Genomic DNA, 17,224 nt, shown 5'->3' on the forward strand with positions numbered 1-17,224 from the left:
GGTCTGCAGCTGTGCTCTCTCCCCAGGCAGCGATGGATCTGGAGGCGGGAAGGAACGGCACGGCCCGGCGCCCCAGGAGAGCAGGCGGCGACTTGGAGCTGAGCAGCAGCAGGTACAGCCCCGCGGGCACCCGGTCCCGTTACGCGCGAGTCGGCCGCGCCGAATCCGGCCGCGGACGGGAGTCCACAAAACCTGCTGGATGCCTGGGCCTGGGTCTCGGGGCCACTGGGGGGGGGGGGGGGTCTCGCCTGCGATCCCGACCTTTCCCGAGGAATGTCCCTGCGGCTCCTGGCGCCGCGGGCGGGCTCGGGAAGAGGCTGTCTTTCCAGGCGCCCGCTTCCCTTTGTCAGGGTGATTCGGGGAATATCTCTTGTATAACAATCCTGGTGTTATATAATTCAAAACTTTTACAAACAACTTTCGTAAACATCATCTGCTTTTTCATGCTTATAGAGCATCGAACATGCGCGGCGGATGGGTGCGCTTTTAGATCCCGGGCCGGGAAGCGGGCTCCCTCCTCCTCCTCCCCCTCCTTAGTCCTCTTCCTCCTCGTCTTACCCCTTCCCCCTCCTCCCAGAGCCGGGCGGGTTCCGTGTTTCTCAGCCCCGGGCCTTGAGGTGGGGAGGGGGGCCTTGGGCAGCCTCATTCTTCCGTACCCCGCGCTTCCAAATCAGTTTTTGTTCCAATACAAGGGGGGAGGGGGGAGCTCAGGGCTTCCTTTGCTTGCGCGTCTTTCTCCCCGTGCTGGCTCTTTGGTTCCCGGGGGCCCCTGTTAAGTGCACTTCACAGGCCTTCGTAGGAGCAGAAGCGACCGTTCAGTGGAGTGCTGTCTTTGTTTCCTCTTTCACTGTGGGAATAGTGAATCATTTTCGCCTTCAGCCTCGAATAGTTTATGAGGCAGTTATGTATGGCCTCTGAGTTCACACCAGGCCATCCAGAACTAAATGACCCGTGTCACGGAGTCATCACCCAGGGAGACCCATTTATCAAGTTCCCTAGTGTGTCCTCAAGCTGCAAGGGGCCTGATTAGCCAACTGAAATATGCCTATCTGATGTTGGAACCGAAGCATCGTTTTAGTCTGTTGGCTTCTTCTTCCAGTGATATTGCTCTGTTCCTTCTGAGTACCGACCGTGACACTCATTCGTGGAAAGTTTAGTTTGCCCGTAGAACTGGAAAACGGATGTATGGTGGAATTTCTACCGGAAAGATCCGGTATTCATCAGTTGGCACTTGAGTCTGGGATTGACTGTGACTCTATAAATAGGTGGCATTTTCACCAGGAAGGCTATTTATGTATTGCCTTGGCTGAACATTTGATAAGTGTACAAAGGAGCTACCCCTGAAGGAAAAAAAAAAAAAATGCAGTAACATCCAGAACCTAAGGAAGTTCTCAGAAATGGAGCTCACAGCCTTGTGCTGGAGAGAAGAAAACAGTTCAAAAGGGAATGCAGGAAGTTAAGAAGACAATAAGCCTGTAAAGTTATGAAATTAAATGTAATGAGGCTAATTTTTCTAAAAAGCTTCTGCATTCAAAGGAAGTTAAGCTCACCTCAGTCATCTAGGGAAAATGGAAACTTCGTTATATGCTTATTCCAGTCATGCGGCTATTGCCTGTGGCACGTTCTTATAAACATGGTTTGTGGCAGATGTCTGCCCTTTGATTTTAACAAATGTTCTAAATAATTTGGGATCAAGTTTTATGAGTTAACTTTATCACCTACCAAATTAAGCCAAGTAAATGAATTTTATAAACACACACACACACACACACAATTCTGCCCTCATGGAATGAACTGACATTATTGTGTGGCGGGCAGACATAAATAATACACAGGCTAAATAAGTAAACTACAGTAAATGTTAGAAGATAATGAATGCTATGGAAAAACACTAGTCAAGAGTAAGGACATCAAGAGGGTGACAAGGAAGTAGTGTGGTTTTAAATAGGGCGGTTAAGGTAGGTCTCATTGAGGAGGCAGTGTTTGAGCACAGATTCGAAAGAAATGAGAGGAGAGCGAGTGTGGGTGTCTGAAGAGAGCTTTCCTGGCAGAGGCGTCTGAGAGTGTGAAGACCCTGTGAGGGGAGGATGCTGGCTGTGTTCACAGGACAGCAGAGAGGCCAGGGTGGCGGGAGCAGAGGAAGCAGAGGTGGTGGTGGGAAGTGTGGTCGGAGAGGTAACAAGGAAACAGATTGTGTGGGGCCCTACTGGCCAATGTAGGGGTTTTGGATTTTACACTTGAGAAAAATGGGAGCCATTGTAGGCTTTAGAGCAGAGGCTCAGCATAGACTGACTTGAGTTTTTACATCAGATGAATTGGGCTGGCTGCTGTGTTGAGGTACATCAAAGTGGGAATGCTAGTAAGTGGAAGTAGAGAGGCTAAGCAGGCATTCTCCTGGGCTAATGGAATAGCAATGAAAGTGGTGAGCAGTGGTTGAATTCTGGATGTGTTTTGAATGTAGAGTAAACAAGATTTCCTGACACCACTCCCCACACCCTTTAGAAGAGTGGCCTTTCGTATTTTTAGAACAATATGTTTCTTTAGCCAAAGAAGAATTTACGGTAGTCCCCTTTATCTATGGGGAGTATCTTCCAAGACCCTCCAGTCGGTGCTTGAAACTTCAGATAGTACTAAACCCTATATTAGTATATTATGTTTTTTCTATACATACCTATGATAAAGTTTAATTTATAAATTAAGCACAGTAAGAGATGAACAATAATAACTAAATGAAATAGAGCAATTATAACAATATACTGTAATAAAAGTTATACAGGGTGGGGCAAAAGTAGGTTTACAGTTATTCATATGGAAAATAACACAATAATTAATAAATAATAAATAAGAATAAACTCTGAGTTTCGAGTACTCACAACAGTAAACCTACTTTTGCCCCCACAGTATGAATGATCTCTCTCTCTCTCTCTCTCTCCTCTCTCTCTGTCAAAATATCTTATCATACTGTACTCACCCTTCCTCTTCTTGTGATGATGTGATATGATAAAATGCCTAATTAAGTCAAGAACTTTCACCTTTTCACTTAAAAAAAGCACTTTATGGCTTCTCTTTGGCATATCCAAATTGCCAGCATCACTACTCTTGCACTTGGGCCATTATTAAGTAAAATAAGCTGACTTGAACACAACACTGTGATAGCACGACAGTCAATCTGATAACTGACAAATTGACCACTAAGTGACTGACAGGTGGGTAGCATCTACAGCATAGATACACTGGACAAAGTGATTCACGTCCTGGGCAGGATGCAGCAGAACAGCGTGAGATTTCATCACGCTACTCAGAACGGCATACAATTTAAAACTTATGAATTGTTTATTTCTGGAATTTTCCATTTAATATTCTCAGTCCACAGTTGGCTGTAACTGAAACTGCAGAAGGCAAAACTGTGGATAGGGAAGGGTGACTACTGTCATCCATTTGGCAGGCACTGTTAACATGCTCATCTTCCCTCTGTGTTTGAGCTCTGGAAGGCAGGTGACCATTGCTGTTTACCCAGACAGTCCTGTAGTACCTTGGACAGTTACCTTAGTTAAAAGGGAATTGCCTTTAAAGTATTTGTTAAACTGGATAATTTTTATAATTTGCGGCCATCACTGTTTTATATTAGAAATATTACAAAAGTTGAATATGATAACTACTGAAATTTATATTCAGTTGACTGTGAAATATTTGTAACAGTTTTAAATTAAAGCAATTATATGTTTTTTTCAGCAACCAAGACAGGAAGGAAACGAAGAAAGTGAATTTAATTGGACCATTAACATTGGTAAGCTATGGAATAGTAAATATGATCATTCTTTCCTTCATTCAGATTTGGTGTCTTGAATCGATAGTTACTGAGCCAGGACTTTAAGACTGTCTGCAGGCAGCGATAGAGTTTCCCCGCTGCACCCGCGCTGTCTTAGGTCGGCTCATTGCAGTCACGGCTCATATTCTCAAGGTGGATGATAAAAGAGGCAGGGGTAGGCTGGCTGTGAAACAGAGCAGAGCTGACTGGTTCACAGGGAATTGAAAATAGGACTTGTGCTTGTAGCACCAAACAAACTAACCCATTTCAGAAAAAAACATATCTCTGCATTTGTTTCACAAAAACCCACAAATTCAGCTTAAAATAAGATTGCATATAGCGTGATCATTAATCATAGAAAATTTAAAATAAGAAATCTGTGTTCACATTTGGCATCCAAGAAAACATTAAATATAGAGTAACTACTAGGGATTTAGATTGTGTGCAACACAATTCTCAGAGGTTTCTGCCAGTACAAGGCAAGCCAACATGTTTTTGGAAGAAGTCTAATCTGTTTTTCATTTGTAATATGTCTCAGAGAGGCAGCCCAAGAAAATGTTTGCTCACTTTTGATGAATATGTGTTTCAAATGATGACAGCCATTACTCGAAAGAAGTTGGTATTAAGTGGCATCAGTTGAATTCCCCACCATAATAAGTAAATGGGTGAAAAGACAGCAAAACGTCCTAGGTTTCGAGCCTCATTGAAGATTTCCCATGTCACAAAGCCCCTCTTCATTCTCTTTCCCTTATTCTCATTATGTTTTTGTCTCGATAAGAGGGGTTGTTGTTTTTTAATTGAATGCTTTAGAGAATAAATAGTAAAACTAGTTCTGGTTTTAATGCACTGCTTTTAAATCTGCCTCTTACATAAAATAAAATGCCTCAAACCTTAAAGTAGAAACATGGAAAATTTTATCTGAATTTAAAAGTTAAAATTTAAATTAAGTTTAAATGTAATCTTTTTCAAACTCTGAATAGATATTTTTTTGTGTCCTGAAAGAGGGTCAGGACAGAATGCTACTCTTTTTCTCCCCTATTTTTTCTCTCTTTTTTATTTTTCAATGACAGTTGACATACAATATTATATCAGTTTCAGGTATACAACATAGTGATTAGACATTTACAAAACTGTACTGTAAATGAGTTTGCAATGCATTGTTTTGTTGAAAATCACTGACAAATATCTAGGTTTACTTAGATATTGCTATGAAATTTGTGTCATTTTAAACTTAAATACAAAAATTTTTATTTAGCAATTTGGGAAGCACTTAAAACATTCTTCAATGTCATGTAAATGTTCAGTAAAGGGAACAGTACACCACTACCGATCCTGTGTTTGTCACTGTAGCCCACAGACCCAAGTGCTCTGTCTCCCTCCCCAGGAGCCACTAAATTGAACCTCGGGGACACAGTTCCCTTTTGTAGCAATTACAGGGACCCTTCTCCATTTGCTCTTGACTTTACCTCCTCCCCTTGTTTTGCCCCAAGCTCCACCTGGCTCTGACCCTTTGCCTCTGTTGGCACTCTGGGCGTGCCCTGTGTGTTTGATGATGGAATTTGGCCTTCCCATACGGAACTTTGGGAACTCTCTGAGAACAGTTTGCACACATTCCCCCTCCCCACCATGTGTGTCTGACCTCAGCCTGCCCATCATATTGGCCCTGTCTGACCCAACTTTCGCTCTCAAGGACCCCATGCTGCCAAGTCTGACTCATCACCCATTCTCCCAATGACCATTCCTTGTCCCCAAAAGGGGGATAGGTGGGGTGAGGAAAATGGGTAGAAGGAAAATATTAAAAAGGGGGGAGAGATGCAAGGGACAGAGGGAAGATATAGAAGTGGAAAATTAAGAGAATGAAGATGCAGTCTGAAAGGCAGCAGAGGAAAGAAGAATAAAGAAAGAGCCATAGAACCATTGATCTAAAATGCGGAAAGTGAGAAAATGGAGAGGACTAAAACGAGACAGTGAGGGAGAAGTCTTTGGAGCATTGTGACACTGATCAGCTGCTTGGTTCTTGGGTGTTGTGCGCTCCACTGTGTCCCCCCTCTAAGTGATAGTACTAAGTACATTGTACATGGGTAGTACTAAGACCAAGGTCCTTGGTGTGGCCCACGGCCTTTCTCCCTCTCTCTAATGTCATCTCCCACACTTTGCACTGAGCACTTCATGCAGTTTCTAGTCACCTCCGTGTTCTAAGTCTCTTGCATCACTACTCTTGCACTTGGGGCCATTATTAAGTAAAATAAGCTGACTTGAACACAACACTGAGAATTTTACACAACTATTGCAAATGTGCCAACCTTAAATAAAAATCCAAAGAACATGGAATTGTGGAAAAGGGAAATTCTATCCCACAAGGTAAAATAAGTATTATTTTATTTCCTTTTTTTAGTTTCGATACTCCGATTGGCAGGATAAATTATTTATGTCCCTGGGCACAATCATGGCCATAGCTCACGGATCAGGCCTCCCCCTCATGATGATAGTATTTGGAGAAATGACCGACAGATTTGTTATTACTGCAGGAAACTTCTCCTTTCCAGGTAAGCATTTCTCAACTTTTTTTTAATGAACAGTACTCTTTTAAGTACATGAAGGATTAGAAACAGATTTTGTTCTTCAGAAAGAACTTGTGTAATGCTTTAGCCATCTGGGTGACTTTAGATATTATGGAAGTTGTAAAATTCTCAGAAAATTCCTCAAATAGTCATTTAAATTTTAAGAAATAGGTGTTTGCTGTTTGAAAGGATGAGGAAATATACAGAATGCTTTGCCTCTAAATAAAGTCAGGCAGTCGCTCTATTTTAGGACGGGGGAACTGTAACAGTATCCATCCCATTAGTGATCCCTGGTGAATTTCAGAATACACCAGTTAGCCGGCAGTGCTTCCTAACTGTGCTCAGCTTATAGATATGTTTCTGCTTTTCTTTCTTCTCTTCCCCACCCTTTTTGTTAAAATTATAACCATTTTTTGTGATTAAATTTGGATCAACCAGGTTGGTTAGAACTTGATGTAGCACTTCACTAAAGGGTGAATGGATTCAATAGGAGAATGATGCAGACACACCAAAAGGACTATCATTACTGAAGGGCCGGAGGAGTCCCATAAGTTAATGTCATCTAAAGAGGGCTGTGGCAACAGCATGGGTGTGAGGTTCCAACGGACATAGCTATTTTTCATATTAGTCGAATTCCACATAGAGAGGAAGATTGCCATGCTTTGTACCAACCCTTAGACTTCATTCCTCTGTGTGAGCATTAGACTGGAGAAGACTGAATAGAACTTTATTGGCACACAGATGGTAGACTATAAGGGCAAAATACCAATAAAGGAAAGGTAGCTTTCATAGCAAAGAACCTAAGAAAAAGTGGACCCCCATCATTTAGAGAATATTCGGTAAGAGTTTTCAGGGTTCACTGACTGAGCACTGTAATATTTCGTTAGCACTGTAGAATGCAAGTGTGAATACCTAAGAGAGGGCCTATTTACATAAATAGTGATAAACATTAATGCCTTTTAGAAAGTAAAAGCATCCTTTGAATTTTAAGGAGAGCTCCTACAAAACCAGTGTGTGTGTGTTTTTTTAATTCTCAAGTACGTTGCCTCTGATAAGACCCTCTTTATAGTAAAAATAACCACAGTAATAGCAATCTTTTATTGCATTTTTTATCTGCTAGGCCCCGTTTCACTTAACCCTCACAAGAACAGTCCTACACAGTGGGTAATATTAGCCTCTGTGACAGATGAGGCTAGGAGAGGATAAATAACTTGTCCAAAGTTACTTAGTTGGTGAGCATGAGGACAGAATTCAAATCCAGGTCTCTCTGCCATCCAAACCATGCTCATCATGACCAACCATATAAATACAGTATACTGCCAGATGTGAATAATTTTGCTTTCTCTTTTAAAAAGAAACGTGTTTGAGAAAGTTAAGTGGATTACCTATGTTTAACCAGTGACCAGAATTTTAACATAAATACCAGAAAGGTAAAATTGGAGTTAATTTAGGAAAGTTTAAAAAATCTTTAAGTGAATGAGGGGTAGGAGTTTTCTATTGACTTTTTAGAAATTCTATAGACCTATTATGCTTGACTATGTAGATGTATAAAGCAGGATGATGTCCACATTCAGGCAAATTAATCCAAAATTGGTTTCAATTCAGGGTTTAAAAAATTCGCATTAACAGATGAATGGCTAAACAACATGTGGTATACCAGACAATGGAATAATAGCCTTTAAAAGGAAGGGACTCCCAAAACATGCTACAACATGAATAAACCTGGAGGACATTGTGCTAAGTGAAATAAGCCAGTAACAAAAGTACAAAGACTGTATGATTCCACTTCTATGAGGTATACAGGGTAGTCAAGTTCATTGAAACAAAAAGTAGAATAGTGGTTACCAGGCACTAGAGGGAGGTGGGAATGAGGAGTTGTTGTTTAATGCATTGAGTTGCATTTTGGAACATAAAAAGTTCTGTAGATTGGTTATACAACTGCGTAAATATGCTAAACGCTATTGACCTGTACACTTAAAGATGGTTAAGATGGTTAATTTTATGTTATGTGTATTTTATCACAAATAAACTTTTTAAAAAATCAAATTAAAACAATGCAACACATTCATCACAGATAAGTTAGCATTTGTGCTAACTTTATTAGTCTTGTTTTTAGAATATCACAATACTCCTACAACTTTCTTATTTGGAGCAGTTTGCTTGTGTTTTTTTTACTTGTTTCTAATTATGCAACTGAATTGCTTTGAAGCTGAACATGGCAGACAGGTGGCCCGTGCTGTGCCCAGGACCAAATTCAAGGTCTCTCTGGGGAATGGTACAAGCAAGTCACTTACAGACCTGTGACTGCTGGAGTGCTAAACTCAGCAGAGTTGCCAACTTATGTTCAGTAGCCTCCACATGCTGTGACCCTTGGTCTTCCACAGCCACGTTTGTCTCTAGGCCTATTGGCTGTCTGAGGGGACTTGGAAGGGGAATTTCCTCCAATGTTTCTAATTTCAATGTCCACTCTTTTGTAGTTTGTAAAAATAATATTCTCATATCTCTTTGGCGAGAGCAAAATCTTTACATTTCATACTCACTCTAGATCCAGAGAGATCATTGATATGTTTAGAGTTGTCGAGTTTAGCACCCATCTTGGAAGTTGGGAGAAGATAGAGTACTTAGCTGAGCTCCCTAGCTTATCTCATAGAGATCATGTTTATTTAGAGTCCATTCTTTAGAACTGTTGGATTCGTGGACACCTAAATGGGAAGGGAATGTTAGAAGAAAACACCAGTTTAAATTACAAGAGGGTCTGACAATGATTTATTGTGAGCAGAAACCGTCCCTGTCAACAGAATAAAGTCACTCCGTGACAAGGTCATTCCCTCACAATGACTCAGTTGTGCAGAAACTATGCATAAAACATTCTGCATCCAAAACCTTAAGGACAGATCCATAAGAAACAGTTTTCTGCAGAGTATCAAGAACTTGATATATTTTATGCCAAGTCTATGTGACTGTAATAATCTAGGATAGTCTGGGGAAATCGATATGTTCTGCATGTCCTTGCATTGCCCTCAGATTAAGAGGAAAATGCAGCCCTGACTGGTTTGGCTCAGTGAATAGAGCATCGGCCTGTGGACTGAAGTGTCCTGGGTTCGATTCCGGTCAGGGGTACATGCCCAGGTTGAGGGCTCGATCCCCAGTATGGGGGGCATGCAGGAGGTGGCCAATCGATGGTTCTCTCTCATCATTGATATTTCTATCTCTACTTCCCCCTTCCTCTCTAAAATCAATAAAAATATTTTTTTTTTAAAAAAGAGGCAAATTCATTTTGAGCCCCTTGATACCTTAACTAACTGCGTATGCTGCTAAGCTACCTGGACAAACACCGTCTCTTTGTTTTGTGCTGAATATTTCCATATGATAAAAGAAATTTTAGGCAGAATTGAAGAAGACAGACATTGATTTACTTTGAGACTCAAAAGTGACAGTCAGGACTCCCTATGCAATGTTTCCTTAAGTAATCCTTAAAGTGTATAGTTATTCTTTAGGCCCTTCACTCACCAGCTGCATGACCTTGGGAAAGTTACTTAACCTCTATAGTTCTCATCTTTGAAGGTAATCATAGAATTAAATGAGATGTATTATGTAAAGAGTTAAATGAGGTGGTTTATGTAAAGTGCCTGGAACATAGTAAATGATCAATTAATATTGGGGAAAACTAGTTGTGGGAACTTGGAAGTGAAATAACTAAAATTCTGTTTATTCATCTATAAAATGGATGAATGTTCTAGGAGGTCTCAAAAATGAATAGGCAGCTTCAAAGAATTCCCCATCCCCTTGTCATGGGAGGCATTCAGGCAGATGAGAGTGAGAGTCCTCCATGTGGATGCATTAGAATCCAGTGGAGGTAGTTTTAGGAATATGATCTCTAGACTCAGTCACAGGTTCTGATTTATGGTTTTGGTGGTGCCTGGACATCTGTAATTTTTCAAGCTCCCCATGTCATTTTAACAGGCAGATAGTGTTAAGAACTCCCAAACCAGATAACTATTTGGAGATTGTTTATGAGACAGAAGCATAACAGGTAGCATCTGAGAGAACAGTTCTACGCCCTGTCCAGATCTAGAATCCCAGGAGATTTTTAGATCTAGAACACCAGATCTGGAACCGGCCTGGGACTCAAGAAAGAAGCAGGTCAAATTTGGAATGCCCATAAATTCTTATTTCCTAGGAGGGGGGATCAATTTCAATTATAATATCCTCATTGAGAGAATTTAAAAGTTTGAGATAGGTGTTGGAGGAGAGTAAAACTCATTTAAGATTTCTAAGTTCAAGGAAAAAATTAGCCCTGTATACAGCCCTAGCTGGTTTGGCTTAGCGGATAGTCCGTTGGTCTGTAGATTGAAGGGGCCCAGGTTCAATCCTGGTCAAGGGCACATGCCTGGGTTGCAGGCTCAATCCCCAGCAGGGGTTGTGCAGGAGGCAGCCAACCAATGATTCTCTTTCATTGATGTTTCTATCTCTCCTTCTCCCTTCCTCTCTGAAATCAATAAAAATATATTTTAAAAATTTGCCCTGTATACATATACCTGGAGGTTTCCTAAGGTTTTGCACAATGATTTTACAAGTACCACAGCTTTAGGATAGCTTGTCTACCTCTAATTCCAAACAAAGCTCCAATTTGGCATATCAAAGGTACATATTTAAGAACTCAGAAGGAAATGAACACACAGAACTGAACTGATAAGAACGGGAGTAAAATAGGGCATATTTCCTCCAGGATCTGATAGCTGAGGGAGAGCTAGAGTAATAAGCACTTTACTGTGAACATCAGTAGAATTTATAATCTTGAGGGGAAAAATTATGCCTGGTAATTGATCCTTAGAGTAGTTTAAGTTTTAAATAAATTTCAACCTTATCTCCCTTTGGAAGAAGATAAGGAGGATACACAGAACCCAGAAAACATGACCTCTGGGTTGTTTACACATGATGAACAAAGATTAACTAGTTTCTCTCCTAGCATCATGGGAGATGGGAAATACCTACCCTGGTATGTTTCCTCACCAATACCATAGTGATGACACTTTATCCTATTATTCTGTGGATGCAATAGATATGGTCTGTTTCCTCCCCCCACCCCATTTGTGTTTTTTAAAAAGTGAAAATAAGTGATTACCACATGCATCAATCAGCATAGTATAGTGTTAGGAGCTGTACAGTACACTGTTGGAACTCTCAGCCTTTTGCTGGCTGTGTGACTTTGGGTAAGTTGCTTTATCTCTCTGTGCCTCAATTTCCTCACCTGTACAATGGGGATTTCTACAACAGTCCTACCTCAGAGGGTTGTTGTGAAAATTAAGTGAATTAATATATGTAAACTGTTTTCAATAAATGCTAGCTATAATGAAAACCAGGACAGCACGCTGACATTTTTATCAAATTAGCTCAAATTAATGGATAATATATTTCCTTCTAATTAATACTGCTTTAAAAATACCAGAATACAGTTTTGCTAGTAAGCAAGACATGGAACACAGGATGATGACTCATTGCCAATGATCATTAAGATCTTGTCTTGAGGTTTTCTTCCTTTACAATGCAAGTAATTCAGCCTTTTTATTACTTAGGTTATGAGGAAGCATGTCAGGGAAAACACACCTATATTAAAATAAAACTTACGGGAGCAAGTATCTGTCAAGTCCTTTGAGCCACTTAGAAAAGAGTGCCCCTTAAATCCTGTATTTTCTGTTTGGACCGTTTCTTTTTTCCTCCTCTGCCTTCTGAGGCTCCTCTACTGCCTTAGGAAGCTGCTTTGCTGAAGGCCGAAGACCCGTAGGGTGGGGGAAGAACCTGGGAGGGCTTATCTTCCCCATCTGGAGCCTCCATGTCCTGCACCTAAACCCTTGGGTTGTTTCCTTGAGTAAAGTGAAGAGAAAAGAGTTTTAAAACCCAGCAATATCTATTAATAGTTCAACCTTTCAAAAATGTCTCATTTTTGTTTCATTTTGTTTTTATTTAGTGAATTTTACATTGTCAATGTTAAATCCAGGCAGAATTCTGGAAGAAGAAATGACTAGGTAATTGGCTAATATATATATATATATACTCTTTACCTTTTGTTATACTCTTTAACCTATTATTATAATTTATACCACCCCAACCCCACCATTTGAAGTAAGTTGCATACATCAAGCCCTTCACTAATAAATACTTCAGTGTGGATCCTAAGAATAGGATATTTTCTTCATAACCATAGTACGGTTATCAACTTCAGTAAATTTAATATTGATACTCTATTTTGATCTAATCTACCACCTGCATTCCAATTTTGTTAGCTGATCCAATAATGTCATTTATGGCATTTCCCCACCATTTTAGCCTTCTTAGTGGAAATCTCAAAAGCCTGTAACATAATGTTTGTGTGTTTAACATATCAATTAAAGTTGCTGATATAAATGAGTACTGTCTGTATGTGATAGAAGGCCTGAAAGGCTCTATCTGGAAGATGTTTGTAAAATTATATACAAAGTAAACTTGAAATTATTCAAACTGAATTTATTATTTTTAAAGATACTAACTTTCGCTCTAGCTGGTTTGGCTCAGTGGATAGAGTGTCAGCCTGTGGACTGTAGGGTCCCGTGTTCAATTCTGGTCAAGGGCACATGCCCAGGTTGTGGGCTCAATCCCCAGGAGGGGGGGTGCAGGAGGCAGCCTATCAATGATTCTCTCTCATCATTGATGTTTCCATTTCTCCCTCCCTTTCCCTTCCTCTCTGAAATCAATAAGACTATATTATAAAATAAAAGATACTAACTTTCCTCTAATTTAGTTAAGCCCTCACTCCAAATTAATATAAAATTTTAGCACACTATTAAATACCACCTCCAAATTCTGCCAAATAGAAAGAGGGTTTTCTTGTTTCTTTGTGTGAACAATATTAGAAAACTTAACTAAGAAATATTTAACATGGTCAACCTGTTTATTCCTTCATTTGCAATATGTTGAACAGTAGTGAACTTTTTCAGTACAAGATATGCAAGTCTAGAATATTAATTGTAAAAAAAGAATCAAATTGTATCTATAAATTATCAATATTAGTTTTAAAATGATTCATTAACACCACTATTTTTTGCAGTTAGCCAAAAAAATTTATCTTGTTTCTTTGGCTGATAATTCAATTAAATCAATTTGCCTTTGTCTTCTTATAATCTAAGAAAAGAAAAAGAAACTTTAATATGTATTTGTTATAATGGCCTACATAATTTTATTTATTCCCAATTCTGAAGATTGCTCCTGAAAGAGATGAATAAAGAACAGTATATAAAAGAAACTTTCTAAATATTTTCCAGATATGCATATTATTACTCAGGACTAGGTGCTGCAGTTCTCATTGCTGCCTATATACAAGTTTCATTTTGGACTTTGGCAGCCGGCCGACAGATTAGGAAAATTAGGAAAGAGTTTTTTCATGCTGTTCTCCGACAAGAAATAGGCTGGTTTGACATCAACGACACCACTGAACTCAATACACGGCTAACAGAGTAAGTGTATAGTTAATGTTATACTTGTGTGAAGAGATTAACCACTAACTGTGAACGTTTGTCATGGGAGGATTTTTAAATGGAAAAAGTACTCGGTTAAGTATCTGATAGAACACCAAGAACAGATGGGTGATCTGACAGCGATTTCTAGCACTGACAGCCTATGCCATAGCATATTTTCTTTATCTGTTAGTTTTTCTCCTTAGTTATAGAGTAAGTTTATTTGAGGACTGAGCTCACATCCTGTATACTTGTTTATCTTTCATGGAGCTTACCACACGGCCTGGCAGACGTTGCATACTCAATTAAGATGGTTGAATGAATGAATTCATGATTGAATGAATTCACAAAGACGCTCTTCTTAGTAATTGCTGCCTCTTGACTTACTCATCAATTTGAGGGCCTACTATGTGCCAAACACGAGGAATTTGTGACCCAAAGACCTCTGCCATCTCATTGCTTACATTCCAGTAGGGGGAGATAGATGACAAACTTTTCTTACTGGAGGTCCTGGGGAGAGTGGAGTGAGAAAATGAGGTCAAAAAGGATTGACGGTCAAGGCATTTGGGGCCTGGTTGGCCTCAGTCAGGACTTCATCATTCACTCTGAGTGAAATGGGCAGCGATGGCACATGTTTTGATCTGAGGAGTAGCCTTTTCAGACTTCCCTTTTCAAAGGATCACACTGGCTGCCGTGTTGAGGATCGAGTGGATGGAAAACAGGGCCAACGGTAGATGGAAGGAGCACTTCCCGATTATCATAATGCTCTTCCTAACTTCTGCTTTTAGTCAGACTGGCTCATCTTCAGAATGTTAATGCTTCTTGTATAGGATTTATGAGTTTAATAGCATCCACTTTAATGATATTAATGTCTGAGAAGCATGAACTAATCCTGAATTTCTTCCTTTGTACAGTATTTAGGTGGGGAAAATATCATTCGAGAGGCTAAGACTCTGAAAGAGGCTTGCAGTGTCTGAACAAGTCTGACCTGTCTGTGTTTGTTAGATGTCTGCTTCACCTCTCTAACTGAAGACCTCCTGCCTGTAACCACTTAGGTGTGATCTTTTTTAGTGACATCTCCAAAATCAGTGAAGGAATTGGTGACAAGGTTGGAATGTTCTTTCAAGCAATAGCCACGTTTTTTGCAGGATTCATAGTGGGGTTCATGAGAGGATGGAAGCTCACCCTTGTGATAATGGCCATCAGCCCTATCCTGGGACTCTCTGCAGCTGTTTGGGCAAAGGTATGTGAAACGGGGGCATTTTCACTTGTGTGAACCCACATCTGCAGTTATTTGAAAGATGCAGGATTCCAGTGCTTGTAATTGAGCAAATCGGTGTTAAATGTCGGTCGAAACCATATTTAGAAGCAGGTTGTTAATCTGGTGCTTTACTAAGAAAATTTATTTCAAATGTGATTCAAAATGTCACTGTTTTTACTTCAGTTACAGATTTTTTACACTGCTGTTATTTCTTTGGTAAATTTTCTGGCACAATATCTTAAATTACATATAAGGTTTGTGTCCTTATTTGAGGAAACACAATTTTAAAATATACCTCTGAACTATTCTGTGAATATGAAAAATTTAAATAAAGTTTGGATTGATTGATTTTTAATTGTTACATTGACAATTGAGTGGCACTCTGCCAAATTTGCCTTATAGTAAAATACACATAACCCGTTCTACTTCAGCCACAGGTGAGAAATTTTACTGGCATTTTTTGCTCACTCTGGAATTGATCATTTACTTAACACATTGTGGACCAGTAGTTTTATTGCTAGCTTTACCCAGTGGCCAGATAAGTTTCTATTGAACGAGTACAAAAAACGCTTTACATAAATGTTAAAGGCACGCTTTAAAATTAAATACCCATTGCATTTTGAGGTTATTTATTGCATGTTCTTACAAACTAACATCTTTTTAAAGTATGGTACTTTATAAAACACTGTGTAATATGAAGTGGAACTGAACAAAGCTGGCAAATTCTCGTGATCCGTCCGCAATGTGTTAATAAACTACTGGTATCTATTCTATTTTTATTCTTCCTTTATCTTCCTCCCACAATATCTTGTTAGCCATCTTATTATTCAGTAGAATGCCCAGGAGTACATCTGGAAATATTCTTTCATAGTCATTAAAAATCAAAGCAAGCCGAAACCGGTTTGGCTCAGTGGATAGAGCGTCGGCCTGCGGACTGAAGGGTCCCAGGTTCGATTCCGGTCAAGGGCATGTGCCTGGGTTGCGGGCACATCCCCAGTGGGAGATGTGCAGGAGGCAGCTGATCGATGTTTCTCTCTCATTGATATTTCTGACTCTCTATCTCTCTCCCTTCCTCTCTGTAAAAAATTCAATAAAATATATTTTTAAAAAAATCAAGGCAAAATTAAGGAAAGGATGGGCAATCCTTTCAAAGCAGTAAAAATTTATTTTCATTTATTTTGCAATCAACAGAGAAAAAAACCGTAATAGATGTGGAACTTGAACTGTTCCCAAAAACGAGTTCTAGAGAGTAACGTGTGGACTTCCTTTTCCTGGTGCTCTTGGGGAGCATGTCACGAGGGTGGGTCTGAGTGGCCTGTGTAGAGGGGACGAAGCCCCTGCTGGTGCACTGAGTGCCGTTTGCTTCCTGACTTCCGTGTTTAGTAGAGGATAGGGTTGGGGGAGAAAGAGTAACTTTAAGGGTTGGCCTTTTAACGTCCCTCCCTTACAAAAGTCATGAATGTTTCTCTCCTGTCCAGATACTCTCGGCATTTAGTGACAAAGAACTAGCTGCATATGCGAAAGCAGGTGCTGTGGCAGAAGAGGCTCTGGGCGCCATCCGGACCGTGATAGCCTTTGGGGGCCAGAACAAAGAGCTGGAAAGGTCAGGAAGGTTCTTTGCACACTTTCACATTTTGTTGTTCATTCTTTTGTGGTATGTGTTCGCCACTTTCCTTTTCCTCATATTAAAACTCCCCCACAGTAGATAGGCACCTTCACTAATGGCTAGAGTTTAACGTCAGATTCTAAAACAGGGTTCTGACCCTCTATGTCCCATGGACTCCTTGGGCAGTCTGATGAAGCCCATGGACTCCCTCCTTAAAATAATGGTTTCAAATGCATAAAACAAAATAGGATTACCAGGGAAACCAATTATATTGAAGTTCAATTATCAAAATATTTTTAAATTGTAATCTAATAAATATGTCTCTTTTGTTAACATATATATAACAATATATACACTTAGCATATATATATATATATGGCTAAGTGACCGACCATACGTCTCTCTGACCATCTGACCCACCAGCCAGTACATAGGACACGCACTGGCAATTTAAAAATAAACATTGACTTGTGCATGTGCAATACATATAAAGCTCTC

At 39.9% G+C, this 17,224-nt stretch overlaps 1 protein-coding gene across 5 annotated transcripts in view; it reads left to right on the forward strand.

Moving 5' to 3' along the window:
* ABCB4 (ATP binding cassette subfamily B member 4) overlaps positions 1-17,224 on the forward strand; it is a 67,055-nt gene that overhangs the window by 337 nt on the left and 49,494 nt on the right. For 3 of the 5 annotated variants that reach the window (XR_004970918.1, XM_036328309.1, XM_036328304.1), the window contains exons 2-8: positions 27-112; positions 3,733-3,787; positions 6,204-6,354; positions 12,338-12,395; positions 13,668-13,859; positions 14,931-15,102; positions 16,599-16,723. Coding sequence is in view for 4 of the 5 variants with exons in the window: in XM_036328309.1 (XP_036184202.1) it covers positions 33-112; positions 3,733-3,787; positions 6,204-6,354; positions 12,338-12,395; positions 13,668-13,859; positions 14,931-15,102; positions 16,599-16,723 (833 nt within the window). In the remaining variant the exon portion in view is untranslated. Of the gene's footprint in view, positions 1-26; positions 113-3,732; positions 3,788-6,203; positions 6,355-12,337; positions 12,396-13,667; positions 13,860-14,930; positions 15,103-16,598; positions 16,724-17,224 lie in introns of those variants that run through there. The other 2 variants (XM_036328305.1, XM_036328306.1) reach the window with 2 other exon arrangements.

Source organism: Myotis myotis, unplaced genomic scaffold (assembly GCF_014108235.1).
Source record: "Myotis myotis isolate mMyoMyo1 unplaced genomic scaffold, mMyoMyo1.p scaffold_m19_p_11, whole genome shotgun sequence".
Classification (NCBI taxonomy): Eukaryota; Metazoa; Chordata; class Mammalia; order Chiroptera; family Vespertilionidae; genus Myotis; species Myotis myotis.